This window comes from Apostichopus japonicus, chromosome 9 (assembly GCF_037975245.1).
Source record: "Apostichopus japonicus isolate 1M-3 chromosome 9, ASM3797524v1, whole genome shotgun sequence".
Taxonomy (NCBI): Eukaryota; Metazoa; Echinodermata; class Holothuroidea; order Aspidochirotida; family Stichopodidae; genus Apostichopus; species Apostichopus japonicus.
The window spans coordinates 25,917,148-25,930,702 of NC_092569.1; the positions used below are offsets into that span (position 1 = coordinate 25,917,148).

The 13,555-nt window shown below is 37.8% G+C and overlaps 1 protein-coding gene across 3 annotated transcripts in view; it reads right to left on the reverse strand.

Moving 5' to 3' along the window:
* Positions 1-264: 264 nt before the first annotated feature.
* LOC139973207 (multifunctional protein CAD-like) overlaps positions 265-13,555 on the reverse strand; it is a 54,118-nt gene continuing 40,827 nt past the window's right edge. For all 3 annotated transcript variants that reach the window (XM_071979725.1, XM_071979723.1, XM_071979724.1), the window contains 6 exons: positions 12,568-12,709; positions 11,507-11,703; positions 10,315-10,470; positions 6,717-6,818; positions 5,994-6,088; positions 265-4,688 (listed from right to left, as the gene is read on the reverse strand). In XM_071979725.1, coding sequence (XP_071835826.1) covers positions 4,586-4,688; positions 5,994-6,088; positions 6,717-6,818; positions 10,315-10,470; positions 11,507-11,703; positions 12,568-12,709 — 795 coding nt within the window. In that variant the 3' untranslated portion in view covers positions 265-4,585. The remainder of the gene's footprint in view (positions 4,689-5,993; positions 6,089-6,716; positions 6,819-10,314; positions 10,471-11,506; positions 11,704-12,567; positions 12,710-13,555) is intronic.

The following is a 13,555-nucleotide window of genomic DNA, read 5'->3' on the forward strand; positions in this document are numbered from 1 at the left end:
GGGTGCCCTCATTTTCCCCGGGGGACCGACTAGGCTCTCGACGTTCCTAAATCTGGATGACTGAGAAATTCAGACACATAAATGTCAAAATAATAAATCAATAAACTGTGTATAAATATGTACAAGCAGTGCTTTGTGAATTTATTTGGTCATCACCGTATATAATAGCTAAGAAATTATCGTGATCGCACCAGTGCTTCAACACTTAAGGCACAATATAACAGACAGGTGTTCAAATGTGATTTTTGTTTTACTTTCAGTTAATTAAATTTTTCAACAAACAAATTTTCGATATTTTCCCGTGTGATTTTTATTCATATCCACCACCCGGGTGGTTCACATTTTTACATGATATCATTTCATACCTGAATATATATTAGGCAATCTCTTTAAGAAGGCAACAATTGAACTTTCTAAGCAACTTATACCTTAAAATTTCTACCATGGTGGTTGAAAATGTTTGTAGTTGTTACCACTTTGCCAAAGGTTTACAACACCTGGTGGGGAAAAAATAAAGTTTCATTGGAATGGACCCCCAGTGTATTTCGAATATAATATCAAGAACTGTTCTACAACAAAGAATTGCATACATCTTTTAAATGTGCATCACATTCAATTAATTTCATTAATGAACGTCACGCGGACATTCTGTTATACTAATTTAACACATCGTTTGGAGTGCCCGTGTTACAACCCAATATTCCACACAAATGTATATAATCTATAAATCATGTCTGTTCATTCATGCATCATGCATTCCATCATGCATTCCATCATGCATTCCAATAACACTGAAGACGCTCATGAAGGCGTTCCGTAGGTAATATGATGTAAATCCGTATGAGGTAAAAACAGTCATATCAGCTTTTCAGTAGAAAGCCCCCCCCCCCCCAAAAAAAAAAAAAAAAAAAAGTAATTTGAAATATAGGAAGACTGATTTTTGCACCTGTCTCCACCAAGCACCGACAAGGAAAATGACCCTAACACCTACGATCATTAAATCCGATACCGAAATATTATGATATTAATTTCTACCAAGCTGACCAAAAACCAAAGAGACTCGTTCCACACTTATTCAACCAAACACCTCTAAAAGAGATAACTTCAAAAGAGGTATTTTAAGTTGGCTTCTAAATATTCCATATTTAATATTTACACACATAATCGGATACCTCTACTTCTAATATAAGAGCTCCATGGTGGTTGAAGTCATTTAGATGTGTAGCGAGTTACTACGTTAATAATATGTACAAAATTCTGTGTCCCACAATTTTAATGCATTGTTGCTTTTTTTTTTCGTTTACAAACTGTAAATCTAAGGTCGTGGTTTGTGGAATGGATTTGGCCGATTAAAGAAAAAAACATTTTTTTGTCTCAAGTAGCTCATCTTCCATGAATGTTTGTTTTTTTCTTCGGCATACAACAGGAATGTAGCAAAATTCGGTTTTTAAGAGAAATGTACGATGCGATTATTAACACAAAAGGTTTAAGTGCAACTTAACACAAATTTGGTACGACACATTTCAACACAGTAGGTAAGATTAACTATAACAATATGAATTGGTAAGATACATTTAACAGATATTGGCAAAAGACATTAAACATGGAAGGTAAGTTTTACACCTTAGTTTAACAAAAATTGGTACTTAACATAAATAACAAAAAAAAATGGTAAGTTAAACTTACCAGAAGTGGTAACACACATTAAAAATGAAAAAAGGAAAGCTGTTACCTCTGGAGGCCTATATTACACTATTTACACAATGGGCTGAGTTTAAACTTCGTAACACAGAATCATGAGAGACATTTCAAGACAAATTTGCTGATTTTAACTTCACAAGAGGACAAAGAGAGAGAGATTAGGACTAAAAACCTAAAGAATAAATCATAATCAAGGATGATCCACCAGTGAAGGGAGGAAGAGACCCAAAGGGACGTCATAAATAAAATAAGTAAGAACCTCTGAGATAACTTTACCGGGATAACGTGGTCTCTTAATGTCATATTATGAGTTATGATGTTAGACAGCCTCTTTAAGAAGTAAATCAAAATGTCAGCACAGTTCAGCACAAACAGTGATGGAGTTTAAAGATAATTGTCAATTGGGAAGGTTCGAAAGTGACGATGAAGTATGGGGTGGATTAAGATAGAGGTATGGGGGAGGGAGTGAGGGGCAAAACAAAATATATGATCGTTCTCACCGATAGCTCACATCCTCAAATGGACTGGACCAAGTTTGGGGGGGGGGGTTCCAGGAAGCCCTTTTGGAGTATATGCTCATACAAAATAAATCTGACAAAAGTTTTTTTTTTAGAAACAAAATTGGAAATGCCCAAGGAGAGGGAAATCTTCAACACTATTAAGGTTTGAGTTGAAGGATGTTCTGATAAATTAGGGAAAGCTCCTGTTTTATACAAGATTATAACAACAAATAGGAAATGAATATTAAACTTTGAACTATGAAAGTACAGCCCGAACAAGCAGAGGTATCCTCGCTACAAAATCCTTCCAGAATCATCTCTTACAAGGATGAGACCGAATGTCTTAGAACATGACACCTCAAACACAGCGCATAAATTGACTACTTGGTACGAGAGAACAACAAATACTGCTGGATGACCTCAGAACAGAAGGGCAAAGCCAAGGAAACCAAGTGGAAATTAAATCTATTCCGGTCATGAGACACAAAACTGCCCGCAATAACTGGGAAAAAATATCAAACTTTGGCAAAGTCGAGTTAAGTCAGCCTCACTGCTATGAAACGAAACTATCATAAGCAAGCATCCAAAAAATACTTCAAATCATCTCAAATTGACTTAAAAAACCACCTTTGATAATGACATGTTCTATCAAACAGACCTAACACATATATAGAATCCCACCTTGTCGAAAATGTATGCGTCAAGTCACACATCCATGCAGTTTTTCAATCAGGACACAACCCAAATAATCTTGTTTTCTGTCTAACCTAACAACATTGGGAAAAATTTTTTTTTTTAAAAACCTGAATTCCTCCCACTTATCGGTGCCAGGAAGGTATATTTCAATTTCTGAATCTCATGTACTATTGTACACAATACACCAAAGATACCAAACCATATAATGAGGAATGCTAAGTATAAAGAATTATATAAAGTATAATTGATTAATTTAACTTCAGTTGATAGACCTTCACTTTCCACTTGTATTTCGTTAATGCAAATAAAACAATTCATAAAGATGCAGCGAATAAAGTAGATAATATTACGGAGAAGAAACAAAAGTCAGTTTTCAGGGTTAAAAAAGAGTTACCCTGGTAGAGAGAGGTCTCAATACTATAAATCTGAAGTCTGACATCCTATAAACATTTGTCACTTTTTTTAACCTTTACTAACCAATACAAGATTGACTAGCGGTTTTAAAATAAAGAGACAAATTTACTTAAATTAGCCTCACGCTTAATAACCGGCCTTATTTCATAATTAATATTTAATTAACAATTAATTAATAATAATAAAGATATGGAATAAGATAAAAAAAGTTTCAGTCAGCCAAAGCAATCTAAGAAACAGACATACACACAGACACAGATGAAGACACACAGACATGCCAATGTCTGAAAATGTAACAGAATTAATAGCACTTAGTATCCAAAGAGTACCCAAATGTAAAAAAAAAAATTTAGAACAGACATTTAAATTGTGAGAAGACAAGAAAATAATCCCTTTGTGCTCTTAAAGACAATACATTGTATGAATCTCTATGAAAGACATGTCTTACAGTCTCTAACTAAAACCTCTCAAGCCTTTTGTAAACATGTCTAACAACATCAATTAACTTTCCTTCGTTTTGTTAACATAGAATAAAAACAAAGGAAGATCTGAAAAGACAAAAACAAAATTCGAAATCAAAATACTTGCTAAATTAGATCCAAATTTAAATACCTTCTAACAGCTTGACATTATCACTGTTTATATTGAATGGAGATTGTTGGTAAAATTGTCTCTTTGAGTAACCCATATATCTTCACTTACTTCATAAACACAACCCACTGAACGCTGCGAAGAATGGTAGAAGTTAACATGGAAGCACTAGACTTTGTTGATACAAGCATGTCCCAGCACTGTTAAACAACCGATAGCACTTTTAGTTTAGTATCATTAACACACACACACACGCCCCCAACGCGCACAGGCACACAAAAACACCGCCATTTGAATATTTTACCAAATCGGAAGATTTCAAAAGTGTTGCACTTTTTGAGCCTTCCACCAGAGCCGAAACCAAGTATTAACCATGATTAGTTTACATTCTCTATGCTGGTTTGAACTCATGTCTACACCAGCTAATGGATGAATATGTACATGTAACATAGACACATACTAATCAATACATATGTTAGTTAGTAATCAGAATCGATTTAAACATAATATTTTACCCTGTTGAGTTCAGAAACTGTGACTTTGATCCGTACAAATGAAAACTTCTTTATAATGTTATCCAGAGGGAAGATATACGACGAGTCTTCCTCCCGTCATTATTTCCCAAGAACCATCGCAAGTAATGGTTTGACCAGACGGAACATATACGACGAGTCTCCCTTCCATCAGTATTTCCCGAGTACCATCGCAAGTAACGCCATTCTGACGTACATACCGCACTCTGCCTGTCTGAAGTAGGCTGCCCGTGGATCCGAGTCGACTTCAACGCTACCAAGGAAAGATTGCAGAATTGGGGTATTATTTAATGAACAATTACATGGACATGGTTTGTACAACAACATTTTAAAATCAGGTTATTGGTCATCTCATCGCTAATACCTGGTGAAGAGAGACCTCAGCATTGAGTAAATCCACATCAGCCAACCACATGTCATGAATCACTTCTTACAGAGCGTTATGGTGTGACATTGGCCAAGCCGTGAAATCTTTATATCCTGGTTGGATATCCATTGATCCAACTGCTATTACAAACTGATGGTGTAAAATTCCAGCCAGAATGCAGCTTTAACCAGTAGGCGTTATGGCCAGCTGCCAATCATTGTAAACAAAATATAAATATAATCTTGCATCACAATTAAATGGCTTGATGCTAAATACCTAATTCTTAATGTTAGTTTAATTTAGTTTAGTAGAAAACAAATGATCAGGAGGGACCCTCAAGTCCCCATCAAGAACCCTAATGTAGTTTTTAATTACATGAGTCTTACTGCAACTTGGACTTGACCTGAACAAATCAGATAATTCTGGATTCTCTCATTTAGAGATAGGAATGTTCGAATATAAAACTACCATACCACAAGTTAACAGTATGTAAGGTAGGAGAGTAGTTATTATTGCCTATCTGCTTTACCCTGTTTCTTCCATACAAAGACATATATCTCTTGTTTTCATACAGTATCACTCACTACCCTTAAAAACCCCTCCACTTGAACACTGCAATGCGTCTTTAAATTATAGAAATACTTCAGGACATTTGCTGAGCTGGCTGCTTCCCGCAACGTTAAACGCCAAACCAGCTACGCTTATCGGGGCCAAGCTCTTCGATAGTCATCCAGATTGTCCCACCGCCCCTGCGGTCAGACGACCGAAGAGTGAAGACGGACCGACAACATCAATGAGCCCGAGACAACTGTTTCCTCTTAATGACCGGTGCATGCTGAAGACACATGCAACATCATTTACCTTCATTTGTAGACAATGAGATGGTCAAGTCGTTTTTTACCACCGGTCAGAGACAGATATCTTTCCGGTAAAATGCTACTGAATGTGTTATTGACCGTCCCTGACTGAGGATGACCTAATTAAAACTGGCACAAACATTGATGATTAGATCCTTCGTAGTTGTGCGTATTACCCAACCAATCAGATTGAATCGATTTGTTCAGTCTTGCAGCGTGCAGCATTCTTTACTTGGAAAACAAACTGAACACAATTGAGTGAGACTAGTGGAAAGTGGGAGGGGATTCTGAAATTTAAAGAGAGGAAGTGTTTCCCGATGCTTTTAAAACTCACCTGATCTCATCAACTCTTGGCAGTGGATGCATCAGTACCATTCTCTCCTTGGCTTTGGTCATCGTGTGGGGCGTCACCACGTAAAGGTTGCAGCACTGCCGAGCAAATTAACCAAAACAAAAGTTAACAAAAAATGAATTGAGAAAGAGATGAATCTAGAAATCTCACTTCAAATTCAAAATCAGAAGTTGCAAATGTGAAATTCTTTAAAACATTAAAAGCAGTAGATATAAATACTTTTCTGCTGTTGTAATATTGTGAGACATAGCATAAAGCCAAAGTCAAATTTTGAAAATAGAAATTATGTTCAAACCGGAATCTACTTTTGACTATTTCTTTTTTCCTTTTCTTGTTTAAAACAATCATAACACGGGTCAATTGTGAGCCTTCCAACACATCAGGTGCAGAGAAGAGGATAACAGCTTTTCAAATAAGTTTGGTTTAGCGGGTTTAACATCCATACACTACTTCATCTGAACCAGATGAACTAAAAGAAAAGTAAAATGTTCAAAACGATGAAGAGAACGAGAAGTCAATTGTTCAAACACCTTCCCCAACCCAGTCCCCTATTACTCTCCATCCCTGACTCCCCATCCTCCTCCACATACAACTCCCCTTTCCCCCAGCTCCCACACCCCTCAAAAAACTCATTTCCTGTAATAATTCTTTTCTTTGCAAGACTCCCTTGACACTTTTTGAGAGACTTGGTACTTAAAAACTAACCCGTTTGTATTCCTCTTCGTTCTCGAATCTCTCTCGTTGTATTCTGGTCATGTACAAGACATCTGTGTCGGGCAAAGCTGCCTCAAGACTGCTGAATTCTTCCTACAGTTGAAAAGAACATCGCAAAACTTCATTATCACTAGTAAAATGGCTGTTTGTACTGTACAACACCCTTTAGAGGAGACTTCATTATCACTAGTAAAATGGCTGTTTGTACTGTACAGAACCCTTTAGAGGAGACTTCATTATCACTAGTAAAACGGCTGTTTGTACTGTACAGAACCCTTTAGAGGAAACTTCATTATCACTAGTAAAACGGCTGTTTGTTACTGTACAACACCCTTTAGAGGAGACTTCATTATCACTAGTAAAATGGCTGTTTGTACTGTACAACACCCTTTAGAGGAAACTTCATTATCACTAGTAAAATGGCTGTTTGTACTGTACAACACCCTTTAGAGGAGACTTCATTATCACTAGTAAAATGGCTGTTTGTACTGTACAGAACCCTTTAGAGGAGACTTCATTATCACTAGTAAAATGGCTGTTTGTACTGTACAGAACCCTTTAGAGGAGACTTCATTATCACTAGTAAAATGGCTGTTTGTACTGTACAGAACCCTTTAGAGGAAACTTCATTATCACTAGTAAAATGGCTGTTTGTACTGTACAACACCCTTTAGAGGAGACTTCATTATCACTAGTAAAATGGCTGTTTGTACTGTACAACACCCTTTAGAGGAGACTTCATTATCACTAGTAAAATGGCTGTTTGTACTGTACAACACCCTTTAGAGGAGACTTCATTATCACTAGTAAAATGGCTGTTTGTACTGTACAGAACCCTTTAGAGGAGACTTCATTATCACTAGTAAAATGGCTGTTTGTACTGTACAGAACCCTTTAGAGGAGACTTCATTATCACTAGTAAAATGGCTGTTTGTACTGTACAACACCCTTTAGAGGAGACTTCATTATCACTAGTAAAATGGCTGTTTGTACTGTACAACACCCTTTAGAGGAGACTTCATTATCACTAGTAAAATGGCTGTTTGTACTGTACAGAACCCTTTAGAGGAGACTTCATTATCACTAGTAAAATGGCTGTTTGTACTGTACAACACCCTTTAGAGGAGACTTCATTATCACTAGTAAAATGGCTGTTTGTACTGTACAGAACCCTTTAGAGGAAACTTCATTATCACTAGTAAAATGGCTGTTTGTACTGTACAGAACCCTTTAGAGGAAACTTCATTATCACTAGTAAAATGGCTGTTTGTACTGTACAACACCCTTTAGAGGAGACTTCATTATCACTAGTAAAATGGCTGTTTGTACTGTACAGAACCCTTTAGAGGAGACTTCATTATCACTAGTAAAATGGCTGTTTGTACTGTACAACACCCTTTAGAGGAGACTTCATTATCACTAGTAAAATGGCTGTTTGTACTGTACAGAACCCTTTAGAGGAAACTTCATTATCACTAGTAAAATGGCTGTTTGTACTGTACAGAACCCTTTAGAGGAAACTTCATTATCACTAGTAAAATGGCTGTTTGTACTGTACAGAACCCTTTAGAGGAGACTTCATTATCACTAGTAAAATGGCTGTTTGTACTGTACAGAACCCTTTAGAGGAAACTTCATTATCACTAGTAAAATGGCTGTTTGTACTGTACAACACCCTTTAGAGGAGACTTCATTATCACTAGTAAAATGGCTGTTTGTACTGTACAACACCCTTTAGAGGAGACTTCATTATCACTAGTAAAATGGCTGTTTGTACTGTACAGAACCCTTTAGAGGAGACTTCATTATCACTAGTAAAATGGCTGTTTGTACTGTACAGAACCCTTTAGAGGAGACTTCATTATCACTAGTAAAATGGCTGTTTGTACTGTACAACACCCTTTAGAGGAGACTTCATTATCACTAGTAAAACGGCTGTTTGTACTGTACAAAACCCTTTAGAGGAGACTTCATTATCACTAGTAAAATGGCTGTTTGTACTGTACAGAACCCTTTAGAGGAAACTTCATTATCACTAGTAAAATGGCTGTTTGCACTTTACAGAACCCTTTAGAGGAGACTTCATTATCACTAGTAAAATGGCTGTTTGTACTGTACAGAACCCTTTAGAGGAGACTTCATTATCACTAGTAAAATGGCTGTTTGTACTGTACAGAACCCTTTAGAGGAGACTTCATTATCACTAGTAAAATGGCTGTTTGTACTGTACAACACCCTTTAGAGGAGACTTCATTATCACTAGTAAAATGGCTGTTTGTACTGTACAGAACCCTTTAGAGGAAACTTCATTATGACTAGTAAAACGGCTGTTTGTACTGTACAAAACCCTTTAGAGGAGACTTCATTATCACTAGTAAAATGGCTGTTTGTACTGTACAGAACCCTTTAGAGGAGACTTCATTATCACTAGTAAAATGGCTGTTTGTACTGTACAACACCCTTTAGAGGAGACTTCATTATCACTAGTAAAATGGCTGTTTGTACTGTACAGAACCCTTTAGAGGAAACTTCATTATCACTAGTAAAATGGCTGTTTGTACTGTACAGAACCCTTTAGAGGAGACTTCATTATCACTAGTAAAATGGCTGTTTGTACTGTACAGAACCCTTTAGAGGAAACTTCATTATCACTAGTAAAACGGCTGTTTGTTACTGTACAACACCCTTTAGAGGAGACTTCATTATCACTAGTAAAACGGCTGTTTGTACTGTACAACACCCTTTAGAGGAGACTTCATTATCACTAGTAAAACGGCTGTTTGTTACTGTACAACACCCTTTAGAGGAGACTTCATTATCACTAGTAAAACGGATGTTTGTACTGTAGTAAACCCTTTAGAGGAGTTCATCAAACCAGTTAAACTAAGACACCGCCTCTTAGAAACCGTTCACAGAATTAACACTTTTCAATTAGCCAGAAATTAATGACACCATTCGATTTCTTAAAACTTGAGATGCAATTCTTGAGTCTACTAGACGGTATTCTAGACGGTATTCTAGGCTTTTAGTCTACTCAATGAATAAAACTCTTAAAATTTGCTCTGGTGAGAAAGTTCCCTTCTGTAGTTCTTTTGCCACAGGTCTTGACATGTATCTTTGGTACTTTGTCTTTTTTTTACCACTTGCTATTAATGCCTTTAAATATTCAATGCACCACTATTTAACTGATTTGAATAAGCCACATCGATTAACACTGATACAATGGTTACCACTGGTCAATTCAAGAGACAACAAAAAACAAAATTGCCAGAAGACTCAAACTACTGCCTTTGATTGTCCCTACTAAGATCAGGGATGAGCCAGAGGGTAAAAAAAATCACAGAACTTTGCAAAAATTGTGGTATAGGCTCCAGTTTGCGTATGCTACAGTGTGTTAGGATAATAGTTTTTGTCCCCGAGGTAGAAAAGAAATCACAGATATTCCACAAATTCGCGGAAAAAGCTCATGCCTGTAAGATGAGGGCAGGTTCACACATTGTAATGAGATGCCATTGATGATTTATGACCAAACAAAATTATTAGTTTACCACAAAGAAACTGTTAGTCTGAAATGAGACCGTTGGTTTACCTGTGGAATCCCTTTACCACTGACGTAGTCCTTGACTGCCTGAGGCATCTTGAGATTGGGGGGAGAGACATATCTGAGATTGACCCGATACAGCGTCAGGAGTCTGGCCAAGGAATGGACCGTCCGACCGTGTTTGAGGTCACCGACCATTGTGATCTGGACAGCGGCAAAGATATATATACGCAAATGATTGACGATTGTTTTCTAGGTTCCCCCGCCCATAAGTAGCAGCGGCGAAATGTGATAGCTTCATGCAATTCCCAATAATGAAATAATATGAATCCAGAAAAGTTATATTAACTTTAGCCAAAGGGTCACTCGCAAATGGCCCTGGGTTAGGTACAACAAAGGTACAACTGGGTTAGGTGCAACAAAGAAAGGATGTAATATGTATGTATGTATGTATGTATGTATGTATGTATGTATGTATGTATGTATGTATGTATGTATGTATGTATATGTGATCTTCCCGCAAGCAGGAACTCGCGAAAGAAGCCATGGAGGCTTGTAGACTCGCAAGCTGACCGAAGCCAATCTCTCGGCACACATCCATTTAACGTCCATGTCGGGAAGTTGTTATTGAACAACACCCTTGCCAGACGACACACATTGCTGTCGGCAGGGAATCGAACCGGGGATCTCATGACTGGGAGACGCCGGCATCATATAAATTATATTCATGAAACTTCACTAAGAAGATTTCTTGCCTGCTGATATGACTAAAAGAATTTCAAAAATATCAATGGCATGATAGCACATCTCAAACACTAATCCAAAGAAGGATGTGAATACTAAAATTTTGTCGTTCAAAAAAAAATTGAATTCGAGGAAAGTGTGTCATGACAAAATACATCCTTCCAACCCTCCCCCTCCGGCCCCCACCCCACATCTTTGCCCCTTAGAGACTGGTCAGTATATGCCATAGATATCAGGTGAACTTTAACCTATATGGGTCAAAGAACAAAGAGAGGTACAACACTTAACTCAAATATCAACGTCATAGTTTAAAATGAAACGCATCCACAAATATAGCGGGTTGACTCAGTGGAAGGCTGAAACAAAAGAACCTTTATCTTTCTCACCATACAAAGAAGAGCTCACACACTGAGAAACTAACTGAAAGTTCTAACATACCCTGATTATCCTGTAAGCTAAAGAATCTGTAAATAATACTAGGGTTGATCAAACTCACGGTAATGTTGTTCACGGTACCGATTTCTTCTCTTATAGTGAACACGTCCAGGAGGGCCTGAGTGGGGTGTTCCCCAACACCATCCCCGCCATTGATTACCGGCTTCCGGCAGCTTTGAGCAGCAGTTTGGACCGCACCTGGCTTCGGGTGACGAATAATTATGACGTCGCAGTAGCCTGCCATCATCTGGACAGTGTCTGCATAGGGGAGAAAAACACCCACAATAGGCTTCAATATACACTGGTTGCTATGGCAATAACAACTGTTTGTCATTGTCCTAACTGTAGGTAAAATTCCTCTTCAAAGAGTGGAAGGGCAAAACAGAAGTGATGTTGGAAGGTGGAGGGGGAGGAAGGGGGAGCGAAAAGGGGGAGCGAAAAGGGGGAACAGGCAGGGGAAGGAGAGGGAAGGGAGATGGTGTATTGTTCAATAAGTACACCATTCCAATAAAAGGCTTTGAATACAAATGGAGATAAGAACTGTTCAGCAAAAAATCCCTTTTCTTTGTGCCTCAGTAAGTGATTTTGAGACTTTTAAGAATGCTTTTAACTTCAACATGTTCACACAACTATAAATATGAACTATAAATTCAAAGACCTCCAGTGGTTTCATTACATAACCAACAGACCAAATCCAGTCTGAAAAAAAAATTCACATGTGAGAAAGATGCAGAATCGTGATGGCCTAAGGCTTGAGTACCCCAGCACTCGCCCCCCCCCCCTTGAGCATAATTTTTATTTTATTTTTTTAATGTTTTATGATCTCGCTAGTATTTTCAAAAGAGAAAATGCTAAGATGCAACTTACAAGGCCCTGGGAAGTGCCATTTCCAGCAATCTGGGAGGCATTTACAGCCAAAATTTTCCTGTATGCTTCGCGCCAACCATGGTGGCGCTATGCTTAGATAGTTTGCAATGCCGAATCTACAGTCTCGCCCCTCCCTTGGCAAATTCCTGGCTACGCGCCTGATCAATGTAGATACTGTGAGCATTGCTTCAACCAATGTTTCTCTTTGGCAATAGTAACAGAATTGACAACACCCTATTGTGCGTTAAGACTCACCCGCGAGGCTTTCCCCTTTCATATGTGAGGATATGGATTCGTTGAAGGGAATCACTGTTCCTCCAAGTCGCTGCATGGCTGCCATGAAGGAGCTAGAGGTTCTAGTACTGGCTTCGTAGAACATATTAGCCATCACTTTACCCTATCAAATAAAACAAAAGTGTTAAAGAGATGAGAAACAGAAAAGCAGAATGGTGCTTACAAAAACTTCTTGTCTACTGGCAAATGCATGCACAAGTGGTAAAAATAAATGTTTATGCTGTTTTTTTTGGTGTGTGTTTGTTGGGTTTTCACACCATTCTCGATCTCCTCTGCAAACATTCAAAATTATTTTAATAGCACAAGCTTGTATTAAGACTTGGGAGAGGACACTCTCAGACCTTCTACATGAAGGGTCAGCTCGAAGAACAACCCCAATAGCCACAACCCCACTAGCCACAACCCCACTAGCCACAACCCCATTAGCCACAACCCCTACTCTTATGAAATCCTGGATGCACCCCTCCAGTGAGCAATGCATAACTATCTGAAAAAAGGAAGTTACAAGTAACTGATTATTGCTTCTTCAGTTCTCCTTATTTGTTTTTCTACAACATTAAATAGTACAAGTTGCACAAAATAACAAAATAATCTGAACAGCCATGAAGTAGAGGAAAGTCAAACTATAAAACCCAGAGGCGGGGCCTTGTGGAAGAGTTCCTTTACCTAAGAAACTGCAAGAAACTTGGTACTTGTGTCATACTGGTTCCCTTATTTAAGAGTAAACTGAACAAACTTGAACTTACTGACCAGTGAAGATGTGTTCACGAACATTAATATTTTACCGTCAGAAAATTACAGAAAAGTAGAAAATACAATTTTCCTTTAGTGTACATAGCAGAAGGTATTATATAAATTCTGACTAATTAAAATCAGCACTATGTTCTAAACTGGTACTTATTCATTTCAATAATGCTATGTTATATGTAATTGCCGTAAACAATTTCCA